The following is a 21489-nucleotide window of genomic DNA, read 5'->3' as shown; positions in this document are numbered from 1 at the left end:
TCCGCATGTGTATGCTCGTGTAGAGCTGGTAGGACTGAATTTTGGCCACGAGCATAGAAGAATGGTAGGCCTTCCTCCCAAAAGGAGTCCAAGGTTCTAGAGTCCTTGCCCGGGGGCGCCGAAGCATGCTCCCTAGAACTCTTGGCCTTCTTTAGGGCCAAATCCACAACTCCAGAGTCGTGAGGCAACTGAGTGCGCATCAGCTCTGGGTCCCCATGGATCCGGTACTGGGACTCAATCTTCTTGGGAATGTGGGGGTTAGTTAATGGCTTGGTCCAGTTCGCCAGCAATGTCTTTTTTAGGACATGATGCATGGGTACTGTGGATGCTTCCTTAGGTGGAGAAGGATAGTCCAGGAGCTCAAACATTTCAGCCCTGGGCTCGTCCTCCACAACCACCGGGAAGGGGATGGCCGTAGACATCTCCCGGACAAAGGAAGCGAAAGACAGACTCTTGGGAGGAGAAAGCTGTCTTTCAGGAGAGGGAGTGGGATCAGAAGGAAGACCCTCAGACTCCTCGTCAGAGAAATATCTGATGTCTTCCTCTTCTTCCCACGAGGCCTCACCCTCGGTGTCAGACACAAGTTCACGGACCTGTGTCTGCAACCGTGCCCGGCTCGACTCCGTGGAACCCCGGCCACGGTGGGAGCGTCGAGAGGTAGACTCCCTCGCCTGCACCGGCGAAGCTCCCTCCGCCGACGTAGTCGGGGAGCCTTCCTGGGAGGCGACCGCAGTCGGTACCGCACGTGGCACCGACGCCGGAGACCTCCCCGGGCGATGGGCCAGCCGGCGCCACGCTCGACGGTACCGGAGGCGCAAGCACCCCCGGTACCGGAGGGGTAGGGCGCAACAGCTCTCCCAGGATCTCTGGGAGAACGGCCCGGAGGCTCTCGTTCAGAGCGGCTGCAGAAAAAGGCATGGAGGTCGATGCAGGCGTCGATGTCAGAGTCTGTTCCGGGCGTGGAGGTTGTTCCGGGCTGTCCAGAGTGGAGCGCATCGACACCTCTTGGACAGAGGGTGAGCGGTCCTCTCGGTGCCGATGCCTGCTGGGTGCCGACTCCCTCGGCGACCCAGAGCTCTCGGTGCCGACACGGGAAGGGGACCGGTGTCAATGCTTCTTCGATTTTTTGGAGCGAAGCACGTCACCGGCGCTTCCCGGCACCGACGAGGAGGACGTAGAATCCAACCATCTCTTCCTCGGGGCCGAGACCGAAGATGGTCGGTCTCGGGGGGGCTGTACCGCAGGAGCCCTCAGGGTAGGGGGAGACCCACCCGAAGGCTCACCGCCACCAGCAGGGGAATGGACAGCCCTCACCTGCACTCCAGACGAAGCACCACCGTCCGACGACATCAGCAGACGAGGTCCCGGTACCACCGACGTCGATACAGTCGTCGTCCGATGTCTCAGCGCCGATGCAGAGGGTCGATGCCTCGATACACTCGATGCACTGGCGGCCGAGGATGAAGGTCTGGACGCTGAAGATGTCGATGCACTCGATACTCCCGGTGCCGATGCCGACGAAGAGCCCGAGAACAAAATGTTCCACTGGGCTAACCTCGCTACCTGAGTCCGCTTTTGTAAAAGGGAACACAGACTACAGGCCTGAGGGCGGTGCCCAGCCCCCAGACACTGAAGACATGACGCGTGCCTATCAGTGAGCGAGATTACCCAGGCGCACTACTGGGTGCACTTCTTGAAGCCGCTGGAAGGCTTCGATGTCATGGGCGGAAAAATCACGCCGGCGAGATCAAAACTCGAAATGACGAAAATTGGCACCACAAAAATAGAGAGAAGGAAATTTCGACCGAGGCCTAACTAAGGCCTACCCCGACGACGAAAGAAAACTTACCGGGGCGAAAAGCTCGAAATACGGGAAGGGAAAAACCAAAAAGGGTCTTCTCAACTTTTCAGAAGAAACGAGTCAAACGACGCGCGAGGTCAACTTTCCGGGGCACGAACGGCGAAACACGACCGTACCGAGCGCGGACAAAAGAAGACTGGCCGGCACGAGCCTGTTTCGGGCGGGAAGACGGCCACGCATGCGCGGTGCGCATCGGCGCGCGAGGGCTAGCAAAGGCTTTTGGTAGTGAAGATTCCGATTGGAGGGGCTGCCGTGGACGTCACCCCATCAGTGAGAACAAGCAGCCTGCTTGTCCTCGGAGAAAAGAGTTGCATCATTTGAAACTTTGTACATACAAGCAGTGGAGCTTATCCATGTAAACAGTGGATTCTCAGAGGCCAGTTGTATTCTCACATCTGGGTGACGTCTCCAAAGAAGACCAGTGCAGATACTCACTAGTGAGATGATTGTAGAAATTCCTAGGAGTGTCCCAAGGTGCATGCGCTGGTGCTTTCCTGCCCGATGCACGAGCAAGGGTCCCTCATTCGTAGTTTTTCCATGGAGCAGGGAGGACGAGTCTTCGTGTTCTCCTCACTGCATTTTTTCTCTGCTATTGCAGTGCCTTCCCGTGCGGGTGTTATTTTTGTCCCTTTTGCAATTCTTTTTAGTATTTTTGACTCTTCAGGTTTACTTTTTTTTTTTTTTTACAAGTTGCTAGGTTCACTTAAGCCAGAGCATCGACCTCACTTTGAACACTGCCTCTTTTTACAGTTCACAATTTAAGAGTCTAATTTGGCAGCATTTTTGTTTTCAGCGTCTAAGACCCCTAGTGGCTTCAAGAGGTGTGCCCAATGTAGTTGGGTGATTTCCTTGATGGACCCGCACTCATGGTTCCTCTGGTGCCTTGGGCCTAACTCTTGTTCTCTGTTTGAAAATGCAGTTGAAGACACAGAGGGTGTGGCAGATCCAACAGGAGAAACTTTTTGACTCCTCAAAGGCTGGTCCATCAACATTGACACTGGCACGGGAAGCATCGAGTTTGATGACTGCACAGACAAAGTATCACTGGGAGTGCACCAGCTACAAGGAGTTCTCCTCTTGACATTGGATGCTGAAAGTAGGCCCTGGGGCTGGTCAACATCAGACTTGATGACGAGGGCACGTATGGGTTCAACATCCTTGTTGGCACCAGAAGGATCGCAATCCTGATCATTGGGGGAAAACCCAAGAAGCATAAGCTTCAGTCCTTTTTGATGCATAGTGCTGGGAGCACTGGGGTATTGGCATCACTGATACCCGAGAAGCACCGGCACTGGGAGGACTGTTCCCCCTCTTTGGTAGAGGTACTGGTGTACAAGTCTCTGAGCAGCCAGGTTCCCACTTCTAGTTCGGCACAGATTCCTTCTCAGGCTGCCTCTGTCCCAGCTCCCCCACCTTTGCTGATGCCTTCCTTCAATGAGCAGTACAGAGCCATGCTTAGGGAGGAGCTGGCACAGATACTGCAGTTGCACTCTGCCCAGGCATTGAAGGTGCTTGTGCCAACTGCAGATCAGCCCCATGTTCTTCCTGAGTCTCCATTCATGCCTGTGGAGAGATCCTTGGCACCAGCGCCTCGAAGGGTGTCAATGTACCGCTCTCAACGTCAGGGGAGGAATCTTCCCCAGAGTCTGAGGGTAGGACTATACCTTGGCGCCCTTCAGGGCGTGGACATGATTCCACTGATCCGGGGCAGACACAGACTGACTCAGTCTAGTCTGACTATGGTGAGGAGTCTGACTGGGACTTAAACCTCCACGTGAGTGTCTCTATTTCAATGGTTTTGTCAAGGAGATGGCTTTGGCTATCCCATTTAAGTTAGAGATGGAGGAGGAGACTAGGGCAGATGTTATCTGTTCTGGACTATGAGTCACTTCCTAAGGAAGGGGTCATAGTACCATTGCACCCTATCCATAAAGATGTACTGATGAAGAACTAGGAATCTCCCCTCTCAGTGGAGGTCACAATTAAGAAGGTGGATATGCAGTTTCATATCCAGCAGGCTCCTAGATTTAAGACAGCACAATTGCTTTACCGCTCTCTGGTTGTCAAATCTACCCTCAAACAACCTAAGAACTCGCAGGACCCAAAACTCAGCTCCCCCAGGTAGAGGGACTTAGACACTAGACTCATTTGGGAGGAAGGTTTAGCAGGTCTCATATCCAGTCCTATCAGCTTTACAGGTGCCTTTACTTGAAATCTTTGCTATGTAGTATATTAAGTCGTGCAGATTTTCTCCCTCGGGAGCAGGCCACAGAGCTTTGTCAACTGGCCAGTAAGCAGCTGGAGTGAAGAAAGTATCTGGCATGGGCACTTACAATTCTTTTGATATTGCATCCAGACTCGTGGGTGTGGGGATGCACAGACTCGTGGTTGTGTGTCTGACCTAGAACCAGTGGTACAGGAGAGGTTGGCAGATATACTTTGCTGAGGAGACCATCTTTTGGGGTACAAGGTGGAGGAGATTGCTGACCTCATAAAGAAACATACGGATACCATACAGTCCCTGTCTCAGCAACCTCCAGCTGCAGCCACCTCTTCTAGGAGGTTTTCGAGTGGGCCTAGGTGGCGACCCTACTACTCTCAAAGGCGTAGGTTTCCGCCACCTCACTCTGCCCAACAACCCCAGGCCCAGCGCTCTCAGCCTCGCCCGTCCCATCCTCAGAAGTCCCAGCCAGCTCCACAGTTAAAGCAATGGACAAGCTTTTGACTGGCTCCAGGAGAGCATAGCCACAGTTCAAGTAACCATCCCAGACGACCTACTGGTAGGAGGGAAGCTGAATATTTTCCAGCAAAGATAGCCCCTTGTATCCTCAGACTGGTGTGTTCTTCAAATAGATCAAATAGAGTATGTGGTAACAGTGGTTAGCGTATCTGGTTTTAAAAAAAGGTTTGGGCAAGTTCATGGAGGAAAAGTCCATAGTCTGCTAATGAGACAGACATGGGGAAGCAACTGCTTTCCTTGGGATTTGTAGCATGGAATGTTGCCACAATTTGGGTTTCTGCCAAGTACTTGTGACCTGGCTTGGCCACTGTTGGAAACAGGATACTGGGCAAGATGGACCATTGGTCTGACCCAGTATGGCTACAGTTATGTTCTTATGCATGGCCAAGGCAGATCTAATGTCCTTCTTGAGTTGTCCTCCGAAGATCCATGGAGATTGGAATGTTTTCCAACCCTCATCAAGCAGAACAAGGGATCCCTTCTGCATCCCAAACTCCAATCCCTGGCCCTCACAGCTTGGATGTTTAGAGCGTGGAATTTGAATCCTTATATTTGCTGAAGGGTGTCTCTTGCATCTTGCTGGCTTCCAGGAAAGACTCCACTAAGAGGTATTACTCATTTAAGTGGCAGAGGTTTGCTGTGTGGTATGCGGGCAAGACCTTGGATCCCTTCGCTTGTACTACACAATAACTGCTTGAATACCTCCTGCTGAGTCTGGTTTGAAAACCAACTCTGCAAGGATTCATTTCAGTGCAATTAGCCTCTAGTTTATTTATTTAGATTTTGCTCACACCTTTTTCAGTAGTAGCTCAATTTGTTTTCTTAATGAGATGTTTGATGTTAAAGTCAACTGTAAAACTTCCAACTGTCATTGAATCTGAATATTATCCTTACCCAGCTGATGAAAGCTCCTTTTGAGCCACTTGATTCCTGTCATCTGACGTATTTGACCTGGAATGTTATGTTTTTGATAGCAGTCACTTCAGCTTACAAAGACCATGAACTTTAGGCCCTAGTAGCTAATCTACCTTACATTAAGCTTCACCACAATAGAGCAGTTTTCTGCACACATCCTAAGTTCCTTCCTAAGGTAGTGTTGGAGTTCCATCTTGGTCAATTGTTCTGCCAACATTTTTCACAAAACCATATGCCCATCCTGGCGAGAGTGTACTTCATACCTTAGACTGTAAAGACTGTAAGTGAGCCTTAGCATTCTATCTGGAGTGGACTAAAGCCCATAGACAATAGACCCAAATTTTTGTTTCTTTTGACCCAAACCGAATAGGGGTAGCCATTTGCAAACAAACACTCAATTTCTAATTGGCTAGCAGATTGCATCTCCTTCACTTGTGCCCAGGCTGGACTGACTCTAGAGGGTCATGTCAAAGCCATGGCGACATCGGTAGACCGCTTGAGGTCAGCCTCCGTAGAGGAGATTTGCAAAGCTGTGACATGGTCTTCTCTCCACACATTCACATTTCATTATTGCCTTGAGCAGGATACCCAATATGATAGCCGGTTCAGTCAGGCAGTCCTGAAGAATTTGTTTGGTGTCTAGAATCCAATTCCACCCCTAGATCCAGTTTTCTTCAGTTCCAGGCTGCACCTTCGTATTGTGTAAATAGTTTTAGGTTAATTGACTTTGAGGCCTCAGAGTTTCAAGTCCCTATTATCCTTGCATTATTGTTTTCAGTGAGCCTGGTAGCTAGGGATTCTGAGATGTGAGAATACAAATGGCCTGCTTGTTCTCGGAGAAAGCGAAGTTACTCACCTGTAGCAGATGTTCTCCGAGGACAGCAGGCCAAGTATTCTCACATACCCTCCCACCTCCCCTTGGAATTGCATTCTTTAGTTCTTTTACATGACTGAGGGACCCATATGTGAGAATATGTGGCCTGCTGTCCTCAGAGAACACCTGCCATTTACCCATTTGGATGTTTGACTTCTGTTTGTTTGAGTGCCTAACTTGTGGTTCCCTATATACAATTAAGGGGATATAGTTTTAAGGTCTGCCTAAACTACACCCAGAAGACACCCATTGAAAAAAACTGCATTCCAGGGTATACATGTGTAATCCCCCATTATAATGGGGATTATAGGTGTCATCACTCTCCAGGGTCTCTTAGGGGAGGATTCTGGAGTTGTGGGTGGTACAGTATCCAGCCCAAGGGGGATGGGTTCCTGGGTAAGTTGAAGAGGAAAATTCTCCTGGTTGAGTGACAGTGTGGGAAGACATAAGAGGTAATAAATGTTATTGTTGGGGAGTGCACAAGGTCTTTGGTTGTCTGTACCGCCACCGGGACATTTGGAGGAGAGGGGGAGTCCTGGATGGGTTCAAGAAACTAAGGCTGACCAAAGAAGTGGTTTCTGCTACTTCCAGCATTGATCATGAGAAGGAATGCTCCAGGTGGGATATAGGGGGTCCTCATCCTGGGAGCATGAACAGTGAAGAAATGTTCGGAGCCAAAGGTGGTAGCCCAGAGAGGTACTCCTTTGGAGGAGAGGAGTGGATAGACAAGGAGGGCTGATCCAGAGGAAGATCTGCTTGCTGCACAAGTGCTGCAGGCACAGCCTTAGATTGTTTCACCCAGAAGGGATGGGTATGGACAGGAGGAGCTGTAAATATGTACATACTGTAGGATTATAAATTACATTTAAGAAGACACACCATATCCTTAAATTGCTTTGCAGTACGATTTGCATCTGACAATAAGTGGATTATAAATTGATTGTTTTGCTTCAAGTAAGAATTGATCTGCCAGTTGCTGGGGGGGTGCCGTGGCGCGTGCCTGTTGCCCTGTCTCCGAGTTCACGGTTCGCATGTGTTCGCTGCTCCCTCTGGGTCTGCCCTGGAGCAGGTTACTTCCTGTTCCGGGGCGGACTCGGAGGGAGCGGTGGGCAGTTGCGGGCGCATGCCGCCCCCCCCAGCGGCGTGCACCCGGGGGGGGGGGGGGGGGGGTCATTTCGCCGGGGGGTGGGGTGGGGAGAGGTGTCATTTCGCTGGGGGGGGGGGGGGGGTCGCGCTGCACCCGGGGGGGGGGGCGCATTGGCAATCTGCCCCGGGTGTCAGCTAGGGTCGGAACGCCACTGGTCCCAGTGCAACTCTCTACTAGTAAGTGTGACTGCCCTCTAGTAGACATGCCCAGACTTGTATTTGAAAGGTAACAGGTTTGCCTCACAGTACATCACTAGACTAAGCAAGTTGCTTTCTAGTTTTTTGAAGTTTTTGTATTAAACACAATTGAAAGACAAAAAGGAGAAAACTACAAACAGTTTAAATATTTCTTCTAGAAGGCACAAATTGATCCAGTAGTCAGAGAAGGCAGGCAGGAAACAAAAGGGCCAAAGAGAAGAGGCTTAATTTTTATTCAGTTATAATCTTGTACATCAAGAACATCACCTTGGTCAAACAAAAGAGACAATTCCTTCACAATAAATTTCCTCATGTCACAATCAGGCAGCCAACAGATTGTCTATCACAGTTTAAGTCTCTAACAAGGTGAAAAGACAAGGATAAGTACAAGTTAAAGGAACCATGAGATTCAGATATTAAACATTTCCTCTTAAAAAAAAACAACAATAATTAGACCATCATAACCCACATCTCCATCCACTTTATTGCAGAAGTACAGCAATCTACATAATTCATGTGCACCATATTAACATCCTAAAGTTCCTCTCCTTAAACTTCCATACTGTGTTCATGTTTTACATGTATATAGATGGCCACATGGGATTTTGAGGAACAGCTCAGCAGCATTAACAACTGTTGTGGAATTAACCACGTCAGAAGAAAATGTGAGCTTTAGGCTATACTCCTTGTGTTGACTTTTCAACGTCATCTGACACTCAACATGGCCAAAACTGAGCTTCTCATTTTCCCCCCTAAACCCACCTCTCCTCTCCCCCCTTTCTCTATTTCTGTGGCTAACACTCTCATTCTCCCCGTCTCATCAGCTCGTAACCTTGGGGTCATCTTCGACTCTCTCTCTCTGCTCACATTCAGCAGATTGCCAAAACCTGTCGTTTCTTTCTCTTTAACATCAGCAAAATCTGTCCCTTCATTTCTGAACACTCTACCAGAACCCTTGTCCACACTCTCATCACCTCTCGCCTAGATTACTGCAACCTACTTCTCACCGGCCTCCCACTTAGCCATCTCTCTCCTCTTCAATCAGCCCAAAACTCTGCTGCGCGACTCATTTTCTGTCAAAGTCGCTATGCTCACATTAGCCCTCTCCTCAAGTCACTTCACTGGCTCCCTATCCATTTCCACATTCAATTCAAACTTCTCTTACTGACCTATAAGTGCATTCACTCTGCTGCTCCCCAGTACCTCTCCACTCTTGTCTCTCCCTACACCCCCCCCTCGGGCACTCTGCTCTGCTGATAGATCTCTCGTCTGTCCCCTTCTCCTCTACTGCTAATTCCAGACTCCGTTCCTTTTACCTCGCTGCACCTCATGCCTGGAATAGACTTCCCGAGCCTGTACATCTAGCCCCGTCTTTGGACGCCTTTAAGTCCAGGCTAAAAGCCCACCTCTTTGACACTGCTTTTGACTCCTAGCCACTACTCACTTGCCCTGTACCCTACCTCCTTAATTGACTCCTAGCCACTACTCACTTGCCCTGTACTCTACCGCTTTAATTCCCTTACCTCTTAATTGTTCTGTTACCTGTCTTATTTAGATTGTGAGCTCTTTGAGCAGGGACTGTCTTTTCGTGTATGGTGTACAGCGCTGCATATGCCTTGTAGCGCTACAGAAGTGATAAGTAGTAGTAGTAGTTGCAGAAATTCAGTAAAGTTTGATTATTTTTGGATAACTCTCTGGACTGGAGTCTTTTCTTTGAGTAAGCGAGGAAGTCATTTACTCACAGACTGGTAAAGGAAAAGAGGTCAAAGAGTAAAAGAGAAATAAAGCCCCCAGCTCAAAACCCTATGACTTTCATAGCATTATTAAAAAAAAAAAAACCCAACCAGACTCTAAGAGAATTATGGAGAACGAAGAGGTTATGATCACCTGGGACAACCCTATTCTGACCAATAAAAAGCTGGATGCAAGGAAACCGGACATAGTGGTAGAATTCAAAGCACCAGAACAACATTGAATGTGGAGATTAGAGAGTTGCACGGGGACAGAAATCTTACCCATCCCCACCCGTCCCCGCTGGAATCTTACCCGTCCCCACCCATCCCCACTGGAATCTTACCCATCCCCACCCATCCCCGCAAAAATTTAAACCATCCCAACCCGTCCCCACCCGTCCCCGCAAGAATTTAACCCATCCCCACCCATCCCCGTAAGAATTTAATGGTACATAAAAGAAAATTCCAGTCAGCTCCCTCAGTCTCTCTCTGGTTTTGAGCCACAGCACTGTAGGCAAGGAAGGAATGGAAGTTGGAACTTGGAACACTCTGGTGCGCACATGTAAGATTTGTCTCTGATTCACTGGCAGTGTGTGCTGAGAGGTCACCACATGCACGCGCCAGTAGGTCAGGTGACATCTGATTCTCGTGCCTTTGTCAGAGCTGAGGTCTGTGCACCAGCCTGGGAGCAGAGGATTAATAGTAACATAGTAAGTGACAGCAAATAGACCTGAACGGTCCATCCACTCTGCCCAATAGTCACACTCATGATCAATTCATCATTAAATCAACAAGTGTGATATTATATACTTGATTATGGTCTTTCTTTCGTGTTTCTGGAACAAAGACCACAGAAGTCTATCTGGCCCCATCCTTATGTTCCAACTGCTGGAGTTGCCATCGAAGCCCACTCCAGCCTATTCATGTTCTCATTTGTGGGACACAGACCATAAAGTCTGTCCAGCACTGTCCTCATGTTCCAGCCACTGAAGTTGCTGTCTAAGCCCTTTCCAGCCCATCCTACACCAGATTGCCATGTATGAGAAACAGACCATACAAGTCTGCCAGGTATCAGCCCTAGTTCATCACTGCCAGAGTCGCCATCTAAGCGTCACTTGACACATCCACACACATGCAGCCATTTAAGGTTAGGTTTTTTATAACTTCCATTTTCTAATTAGAGATCCTCTGTGTTCATCCCATGCCTTTTTGAATTCCGTCATCATTTGTGACTCTACCACCTCCTTAATGGAAGACTTTCCACATTTATGCTGTTAAAGCAAGGAGGAAGAGGAGGAGGAGGAGGAGACAGTACTCAAAGAAATTGGTATTCGGTAGATGAGAGGCTGGTGCAGGTGGAGCTTACAATTCCATGGGAAGCCCACAGAATTGGTTCCATCCCCGCGGGAACCCCGCAGGAACTGACTCCGTCCCCGCGGGAACCCCGCAGAACAGCTTCCGTCCCCACGGGAACCCCGCAGGAACTGCCTCCGTCCCTGCGGGAATCCCGCGGGTTCCGCGGGATTCCCGTGGGGACGGAAGCCGTGCAGCTCTCTAGTGGAGATGTCAGTTTCAAGTGATTATTTTGTGAACCAGGTAGAGTGAGAAGATTCATAATTACCAAGAAATGCAGTCAGAGACCAAGAACTGTGGCAGGAAGATATAGAAATATTTCCCATTGTATCAGGAGCAATAGGCTTGATTAGAAGGAATTTTCAAGCACACCTTAATAGATTGCTTATACATGTTACATCTTATGAACTCCAGAAAGAAGCTGTCTTTGGCACAACGCAAGTAGTTTGACCAGTGTTAGCAGTAAATTTCAGAAACTTAGATCATACTCTGCATACCCTGGCTTAAGAGTGAGATTTATTACTGTCATGGTATGTGCAAAACTAACTCATTTGAAGATATTGCTCATAGAGTTACACTATGTTCATCATTTTATCTGCTATGAAGTACATAAGATAGCTAGTGCAGTCAAATAGAATCGTTACCAAAAGCTAACAATTTATTTACCCTTTAAGGTTTATAGTACGAGAGTTTTATTTCGATGAGAAAGAACTGCAGTCAGAAAAGGAAGAAATCACACGATTAGCTGCTGATAAAAAACAACAGTATGTAAGTAATCAAGTCTCATAATATGTAAAATTAATATCTGTAGAGAAGACCATTTATAGAATCTGCATCTTATGCTGTTAGTCAGTGTAGAAATTTGCTGACAGTTTTTCAGCTCTGGAAGACATCTGGGAATATTCAGCATAAGGCATCAGGAAATATTTGGCATGGCTTTTAAAAATACAGATATTCACCTGCCACCACAGACTTTCCATTGACAACCTTGATCCCACTCACAGATTTTATTTTTATAAAATTGATACCCATTTGGTGACAAATTCTATTTTACATGGTTTGTACAAATAAAACATTCACCTCCATACTTACATGATTTTTAATCACTGCCCTGAAGCCAGAACTCCCAAGTAAATTTGCTCTTGCCAAGACTTGAAACATCTTTCAAAGGTTTTGCCACCGCTGATTTTTAATTGCTGTCTTGAAGGCAAAATAGACAAATCTTGCTCAAACAAGGCATGCTGTTTTGTCACTATCTTGTTACGTACGTTTGGAAAGACCAGGCGATATAAAAGTCATCGACTTCCTGTTCTTTTGATAAAATCCACTTTTAAAGAGACAATGCTGCTTTCTGTGGAGCAGATCTTTAAAACATGCATTGCCAGATCCTATACCACCTAACACTCCCAAATAACATATGCTGCTAACCTTCACATCTTACTTCATCTTCACGTTCATCCCTCCAGACTAGTCCAGAAGCTTGGTATATACCAGTGATGGCGAACCTTTTAGAGACCGAGTGCCCAAACAGCAACCCAAAACCGAATTATTTATCGCAAAGTGCCGGTACTCATTATGGGCGGGGTCACCACATATGACTACACCCCTATGATAGCCACACCCCTTACACCAGCCATGGCGCATATAAACAGACATCATTGAAAATATTATACTAGTGTAGGAGAAAAAAATAACATGATTTTCTTCCATTATAAATCATTTCTGTAAGCTGTTACAGCTCCAGTATGCCCAGTGCAAAATAAGACAGCAGATGTAAATTCTCCAATTCGACATATTCCAAACACTAAAATGAAAATAAAATGATTTTTCCTACCTTTGTTGTCTGGTGATTTTGTTTTCTATCCATATTGGTTCTAGTCGCTGATTCTGCTGCTCTCTATCTGTTCTCTTAACTCCGTTTCCAGGGCTTCCTTTCCATTGATTTCTTTACTTTCCTCCTTTCTTCTTCATTTCTTGTCCTCCATCCATGTCCAGCAACCATCCTCTCCCCTCCAGCCACAAATGTCCAGCAGCCCTCCTATCCCCCCTGCCCTACCTCCCAGCACCCGGCAGCACCCAGCACCCACCATCAGGCTTCCCTCCCACCCAGCACGCAGCAGCAAGCCTCCCTCCCACCCAGCACCCACCATCAGGCCTCCCTCCCACCCAGCAGCACACAGACAGCACCAGGCCGGCCTCCCGCCCTCCCTCCAACCCAACGAGCATCAGGCCGCCCGCCCGTCCATCCTCCCTCCCTCCCAGCACCAGGAACCCCCTCCTCCTAAAATTTAAAAAGCGTACCTCCTCAGTCGGGGTTAAGGTGGCGTGCGTCGGCAGCGAAGCGCCTGTGCTTCGCTCGACGCGCCTTCGGCCTTCCCTGTCTCTCAAGCTCAGGTCCCGCCCATAGGCGCGTGCCATAGGTTCGCCATCACTGGTATATACTCTCCTCTCATTGGGTAAAGACTGAGAGCTGCTGAATTATGACATCACTCTATACAGCATTCTGTGCAACCTAGCAACAGACAGTATGTTCTCAGTATCCAGCAAGTGGTAGGTGAGGTATTCTGTGCTGTCTGGCAAATCAAGTAGGCTGAGGCAAAATTGTGGGGGTTTTTTTTTGTGAGAAGTTTGAAAATAGATAAGGCACCTTGCTTTGAGATTCTCAGTGGTTTATCTATGCCTTGGGGTGTTACACCTCAGGAGGTCCCAAGTCCTTCCTTATCCTTCCTCCCCACATCTGTTCTTTCAGAAGGGGCAAGGATTCGTGTCTTGGTTCCTCTCCCAGGTTCTCGTAGGGGAGCGCTTGAGTATCCTTTTGGTGAGTTCCACCTGCAGACATTAAAAATATCTCTATATATTAAGAATGGTAAAAGTACACAGTTGGGCTGATATTCAGCCTGTGGAAGGCAGACTGCATAAGTGCTGTGATCAGCACTGACCCCGGATATTCAATGCCAGGCCATTTCTGGTGTCCGGCACTGAATGTATGGGTTTATTTTGCCAGCTAAAAAATTAACTGATTACGCCACTATGCAGCGCTAACCAGTTAACTTTTTAGTAGTCAAAGATAGGCCTGCTATTTAAGCGGCCTATTTTGAATGCTCAACATAGCCGGTTTGGCGCTGAATATCTGCGCCTAACTAGCTATGTCGCTAAACAGAATATTCAGCGGAAGATAACCAGTTTATCTCTGAGTATCCACGGTTAAGCGCTTAAACTCTATTTAACCATCCAGGAGCCATTCCTGGCCAGTTAAATAGTTTTGAATTATCAGGGGGGAGTGTGTATGCTGTCTAGTCAGGTTATTTTATTTGTAGATAGCTCCTTGGGAGTCAGAAGGAGAACGTGTTGAGTGGGGAGAGAAGGAATATTTCACCCATGTCAGAGCTGTGTATCTTCCTAGGTGCACAAGAGCTTTGGTGAATAGTTGTAAATTGAGGTGGAGCTTATGTTGGCAGAATGCAGGCATCGTTTAAACTACAGCTCTCACCATGCTACTAAAGCACCAAGCAGTTTCTGTGGCAAGTGTCTGGGGAGCTCTTCCGGGGCTGTTCCAGCCTCAAAAGCGAACATTTCTATGGGTTAGAAAAGTGATAGCTCTCAGTTTGCCTCTGGCTGAAGCATTTTGTGTACCAGGTGCAGGAGACCCAAAATTGTTGGAAAACTCTTTTGTCTACAGCTTCAGAGCAATCAGTATCAGCAGAGGGCCCACTGATTCTGACACTGAATTCTGAAGCATGGCATGGAGATTGAGGAAGGAACAATTCAGTCTTCGGAGATATTTTCTCCTGAGTTTGTTGTTCTGTTATATCATAGTTTTCATTGAAAAGAGGGGTGCTGTGCAGCCACCTGACCCTGGTTTATCCTTACCAAATGTGAGTTCTGAGGTTCAAGTTACATCTATTACCGAGAGCCGTAGTTGAGGGGGCAACTGAGGAAGTGGACTCTGCAAGGTCAAGTGATTCTCATGGCTTGGTGATCAGCTGAATATGCAAGGAAACCTGGCTGAAGGTTTTTTTTAGATGCATTGCTGGCTCTAATTATTCAGGTCCTGTCAACCTTAAAAATCTCAAATGATCTAAAGAGGGAGGCCTTACTTTGTACAGGGCCAATAAGGAAATGATTTTGGCAGAATGGGAGTCTCCAGCTGCTGGGTTTAAAGGTGGTTGCTCAGTGGCTAGACTCTATCCAATTTTGTCTCAGGAAAAAGATGTATGGCATCTCTCTGAAGTGGATGATGTGGTGTTGGCTGTAACTGAGATGACAATTCCCAGTGGAGGGCAGAGCTGCTTTGAAAGATCCTCAAGATCATTGTATGGAGACTATTTTGAAGCAAGCATTTGAAGTTTCTGCCCTGGCTGTTTGGAACAGTTACATGGCTCAAGTTTGTTTTAGATGGCTAGAACAATTGCCTGGGACTTCAATGCAGGATTCTATTGATGGAGCTTCAGTGGCAGATTAGCTAGATATGGGTTTCACCTACTGGTGGATATGTTAGAGGACTTAATTTGCATTTCTGCTAAAGGTATGGATTAGCTGCAAGGAGGTTTCTCTGGCTCAGGAATTGGTCAGTGGACATTAAACATCTCATTAAAACTTTTTTTTTTTAAACTAGGAGTATTCAGGAGAATGAAGGATTTGCTTTCTATGTTTAATTTTCATACAGTTCTGCAGAGTTATGTACTACTACATTTTGATTATTGTAATTCATTACTTGTGGTACTTCCATCTTATATGTTGAAGTCATTACAGATGGCAGAACGCTGAAGTCCATATGACTGCACAAATTCCACAACATGAACATACGACTCCAGTTTTGCTTCATTACATTGGTTGCTTATTGAAAAAAAGGATTTCATTTAAGATTTTAACTTTAGTTTTTAAGATGTACCTTTTAATAATATCTTCCACTTTGAAACTGTATAAACCAGTCAGAACTTTGAAATCTGCTAACAAATGGTTATTGGAAATTCCTAGCTTTTGTTCTGTTATATAGTAACATAGTAGATGACGGCAGAAAAAGACTTGAACGGTCCATCCAGTCTGCCCAACAAGATAAACTCATATGTGCTACTTTTTGTGTATACCCTGCTTTGATTTGTACCTGTCCTCTTCAGGGCACAGACCGTATAAGTCTGCCCAGCACTATCCCCGCCTCCCACCACCGACTCTGGCAAAGACCGGATAAGTCTGCCCAGCACTATCCCCGCCTCCCACCACTGACTCTGGCACAGACCGTATAAGTCTGCTCAGCACTATCCCCGCCTCCCACCACCGGCTCTGCCACCCAATCTCGGCTAAGCTCCTGAGGATCCATTTCTTCTGAACAGGATTCCTTTATGTTTATCCCACGCATGTTTGAATTCCGTTACCATTTTCATTTCCACCACCTCCCGCGGGAGGGCATTCCAAGCATCTACTACTCTCTCCGTGAAAAAATACTTCCTGACATTTTTCTTGAGTCTGCCCCCCTTCAATCTCATTTCATGTCCTCTCGTTCTACCGCCTTCGCATCTCGGGAAAAGATTCGTTTGTGGATTAATACCTTTCAAATATTTGAATGTCTGTATCATACCACCCATTTCTCCTTTTCTCCAGAGTATACATGTTTAGGTCAGCAAGCCTCTTGTAACGCAAATCCCATACCATTCTCGTAGCTTTTCTTTGCACCACTTCAATTCTTTTTACATCCTTAGCAAGATACGGCCTCCAAAACTGAACACAATACTCCAGGTGGGGCCTCACCAACGACTTACACAGGGGCATCAACACCCCCTTTCTTCTGCTGGTCACACCTCTCTCTATACAGCCTAACAACCTTCTAGCTACGGCCACCGCCTTGTCACACTGTTTCGTTGCCTTCAAATCCTCAGATACTATCACCCCAAGATCCCTCTCCCCGTCCGTACCTATCAGATTCTCACTGCCTAACGCATACTTCTCCCATGGATTTCTATTCCCTAAGTGCATCACTTTGCATTTCTTCGCATTGAATTTTAATTGCCAAACCTTAGACCGTTCTTCTAGCTTCCTCAGATCCTTTTTCAAGTTTTCCACTCCCTCCCAGGTGTCCACTCTGTTACAGATCTTTGTATCATCCGCAAATAGGCAAACTTTACCTTCTAACCCTTCGGCAATGTCACTCACAAATATATTGAACAGAATCGGCCCCAGCACCGATCCCTGAGGCACTCCACTACTCACCTTTCCCTCCTCCGAGCGAATTCCATTCACCACCACCCTCTGGCGTCTGTCCGTCAACCAGTTCCTAATCCAGTTCACCGCTTCTGGTCCTATCTTCAGCCCGTCTAAGTTTATTTAAGAGCCTCCTGTGAGGAACCGTGTCAAAAGCTTTGCTGAAATCTGAGTAGATTACGTCTATAGCTCGTCCCTGATTCAATTTTCCTGTCACCCAATCAAAGAACTCAATGAGATTCATTTGGCACGATTTCCCTTTGGTAAAACCATGTTGTCTCGGATCTTTCAACTTATTGGCTTCCAGGAAATTCACTATCCTTTCCTTCAGCATCGCTTCCATTACTTTTCCAATAACCGAAGTGAGGCTTACCGGCCTGTAGTTTCCAGCTTCTTCCCTTTCACCACTTTTGTGAAGAGGGACCACATTCGCCGTTCTCCAATCCCTTGGAACCTCTCCCGTCTGCAAGGATATATTAAACAAATCTTTAAGAGGACCCGCCAGAACCTATCTGAGCTCCCTCAATATCCTGGGGTGGATCCCGTCCGGTCCCATGGCTTTGTCCACCTTTAGCTTTTCAAGTTGTTCATACACACACTTTTGTGAACGGTGCTCTATCCACTTCATTCTCATTTGTACTTTTTCCAGTCCATTGCGGTCCTTCTCCAGGATTTTCTTCTGTGAAAACAGAACAAAAGTATCTATTTAGCAAATTTGCTTTTTCTTCATCATTATCCACATAGCGGTTCGCAGTATCTTTTAGTCTCACAATTCCCTTTTTAGTCATTCTCCTATTACTAATATACCTGAAGAAATTTTTGTCATCCCTTCTTACATTTCTAGCCATTTGTTCTTACGTCTGGATCTCTTCAGATCCTTTCATGTTTTCCACTCCCGGGTGTCCACTCTGTTAGTGTATTAGGTCTTCAATTATCTATTTTTAAGTAATCAGACATACTTTATGGAATGTTTTGCCTGTTGAATTACATAAAGTGGAGTCTTACCTTATTTTTAGAAAACAACTCAAGGCCTTTTTATTTCAACAGGCACTTGGGTAAGCTAGATTTCTCTTTATGACATCAGTTTTAAGATGTTTAAAGAGGATTAGCCCTCAGGTGTCATTGTCTTGTTAGATGTGTTAGACATGTTTTATTGTAATCCACTGGGAACTGTGGACCATGCAGAATATAAGTATTTTAAAATAAATGGTGTCCAAGGCTAGACTTAGTAAGCTTCCCTTTAGAGGGAGGCTTCTTTTTAGAAAGCATGTGGAAAAATTGGTTAAGAGTCTAGGAGGTGCCAAGAATCCCGGAAGACTATGCAAATATCTGCCCAAGGGGTATTAGCCTGAAGGAGGCTTTAGAAAAAGAGTTCAGGAGTTATAGGCTGGCTAGAGTTAGTGCCATTTAGAAGTCTTGGTTTGTAGACAGAGGTCAGTCTTTTCGTGGTGAATGCAAAGATGAAGTACTCAGAGTAAGGGTTTCAGTAACTGCTTATACACAGCCCTTGAGGGCACATGCTCTTGAAATTCCCATAGGGGGCACAATTCAACATTTTCACTAGAGAAGGGTCCAGTTAACTTCAGATCAGTAGGGTCTTGAAATCATTTTGATTGATATGTCCTAGAATTTGGTAGTACTCTCTCCAACATGTTCCTCAGGTCTCATTGTTAAATTTAAGTGTCAGTAATGAAAAGCATCTTGGACAGACTGCAGGCAGGCAGTAGTGCTGGTTCCCTGGGAGCAGAGAAAAAAGGAAGGTGTTCCATCTATTCATAGTTCCCTAGAAAAAGGGTTTATCTTATTCTTGATCTCAAAGGGCCTTACAAATTTTACATTTTTCCATGGAAACCTTGCAGTCAGTAATAGTAGCAGTTTGGCAGGGGAATTCTTGACATGCCTAGATCTCATAGAGGCCTATTTACGCATTCCCATCAGAAAGGAGCATCAATTGTTTCTCAGATTTTCAGTCCTGGAGCAGCAGTTTCAATATGAAGCCCCACCAAGGACATTTTACAAAGTACTGATAGTCATTGCTGCAGTCTTGTGCAAGGAAGGAGTCTTAGGGACAGCCCTACTTGGCCAATTGGTTTGTTTAGGCAAGGTCCTGCGTAAACAGCAAGATGACCACAAATTTGAGTGGTTTGGAGCTTCGCTGGTTAGTCAACTTGGCCAAGAGTAAATTGGTTCCTTCACAGTTGTTGGACTACCTGGTGGCACAATTCAGCACAAGGTAGGGGAAGGTTTTCCTATGGAATTACATACAGGTACTTGGCTCCATAGCAGCAACCCGGGATTTAGTTCTTTGATTGTGGGTACATATGAGGCTGCTCTAGAGAGCTCTGCTTTCCTTCTGGTGGCCTCAGTTGCACAGCTTGGAACAGATTTTGCCACTCCCATTGACAGCAAAACAGTTCGTTTGGTGGTTGTGTAGACTCACTTTGAAAAGAGGACTGGAACTGGAGTCTCTAAAACGGCTGGTGGTTGTGACAGATGCCAGTCTTAGTGGTTGGGGGGCATATTGCAAGGCTAAAGTTGAATTTACCCCCTCATTACAGTGTGTCGAAAGGTTGTTAGTAGACATAGATCTTTAGTAGGAAAAGGTCTGGAGCTAGGAAACAAGTTACTGAAAGATATCGGACATATTGTCTGTTACTCCGTATTTAGGAAGGCGGGTAAGGCTTACTTATTTGACCAATATTTGACTAGCACTTGAATATGGAGTGAGTACTTATTTTATGTGTATATCATTGTAATTTAACAGGATCTGTCCAATTTGTTTTATTTGGTTGTGATCTGCCTAGAGCCTATTTAGGTTAAGCGAAATAGAAATACTTAGATTAGATTAGTGTGCATAATCAGGAACTGCTTACACTGCTCCTGAAGCTCCCTGCACACATCTAGAAAACACCATACTTTTTTTTTCTCCAAAACAATTTGATTCTATGTTGAAACAATAAAATCAAAACATGATTTCTATCAGTCTCAGACAAATGATGCAAGTAGAGTCACAAGACCTTCCACATACTGTATTGAGGTCTCTAATACGTCTGTAAAATTCACACTATACAAATGATACAGGTACTTATTTGTACCTGGGGCAATGGAGGGTTAAGTGACTTGCCCAGAGTCACAATGAGCTGCAGTGGGAATCAAACCCAGTTCCTCAGGATCAAAGGCTGCTGTACTAACCACTAGGCTACTCCAATAAGCTATGGATCACCCTCCAGGTGATGGAATTTCAGCTGTCTCACCTAATAGTTTGAATGTTAGATATATTAGAGTCCTCAATACAGTATGTGGGCAATCTTGTGACTCTGCTTGCATAATCTGTAGTCTGCTATTAAGAGAGACATGGGGAAGCCACTGCTGCCTTAGATTGGTGTTTCTGTCAGGTACTTGTGACCTGGATTGACCACTGTTGGAAACAGGTTACCGGGCTAGATGGATCATTGGTCTGACCCAGTATGTCTAATCTTGTTCTAAAGCAGAGTTGCTTACCTTTAACAGGTGTTCCCTGTAGACAGCAGGGAAATGCAGACACTTCTCTACAATCCTTCCCTTCAGACAAGGAGAACCCAGTAGAGCAAGAGAATACCCACACATGCCCAGGAGACCTCTTCAAATGATTTCCTAGGTTGTGGGAGAGAGCAGATTTGGAGCCATCAGGATGTTGTCCTCTTTGACTGATTCCTGATGCACTCCACCAATCACTTTGAGTGATGGTTTTGTATACTATAAATAGGACTAAATTTCAAATTGTTCTTGCAGAACAGAAAAAGGCTAATATCTAAAAAACCTGTATTTTCAGGGTCCACTGTTGCGTTGGTTAAAAGTGAACTTCAGTGAAGCATTCATTGCATGGACTCATGTGAAAGCCTTGAGAGTTTTTGTTGAATCTGTTTTGAGGTAAGTGGCTACAGCTGCAATTGTGCACATACACACAAAATTTAACTAACTTTGACAAGAATAGTTTGTGAACCTCTGGCTATGATTGATGCATATCATATCTACAGCTATTGGTATCATTTTTTGGTGGGGATGATGACATCTTTCCTTTTCAACATATCTTTTCCATTGGGGGGGGGGGGGGGGAAGGAAAAAAAAAAAGGATTGAACTAGGAAATATTCAAAGTTTGTGAATAATAACCATCTCAAAGCTTCTATCTAAACTACTAAATCCTTAACACAGATTTTCAATTTATGCATCTCTCTCGTGAACAGTTTATTTATTTATAGAAATAAGTAGTAGTATTTATTACATTTGTACCCCGCGCTTTCCCACACATGGCAGGCTCAATGCGGCTTACATAGTAGTTTAAAGCTTCGGACATAGCATAAATTAAGGGTGACAGACATCCCTAAAAATCTTCCACCATTTAAATAAGAAAAAACCTAATGAATGCAACATGATTATCTTAATTAAAAAAAAACCCTCAAAAAAACAAAATGTATGGCGCTTAATCAAATCTAA

General features: G+C 45.9%; 1 protein-coding gene across 2 annotated transcripts in view; it reads left to right on the top strand.

Moving 5' to 3' along the window:
* ATP6V1C2 (ATPase H+ transporting V1 subunit C2) overlaps positions 1–21489 on the top strand; it is a 120843-nt gene that overhangs the window by 96073 nt on the left and 3281 nt on the right. For both annotated transcript variants that reach the window (XM_030198864.1, XM_030198865.1), the window contains 2 exons: positions 11495–11588; positions 20827–20924. In XM_030198864.1, coding sequence (XP_030054724.1) covers positions 11495–11588; positions 20827–20924 — 192 coding nt within the window. The remainder of the gene's footprint in view (positions 1–11494; positions 11589–20826; positions 20925–21489) is intronic.

The sequence above is a fragment of the Microcaecilia unicolor genome, chromosome 3, assembly GCF_901765095.1.
Source record: "Microcaecilia unicolor chromosome 3, aMicUni1.1, whole genome shotgun sequence".
Lineage (NCBI taxonomy): Eukaryota > Metazoa > Chordata > Amphibia > Gymnophiona > Siphonopidae > Microcaecilia > Microcaecilia unicolor.
Note: the sequence above shows the minus strand (reverse complement) of the source record. Positions and strands in the feature narration are given on the sequence as shown.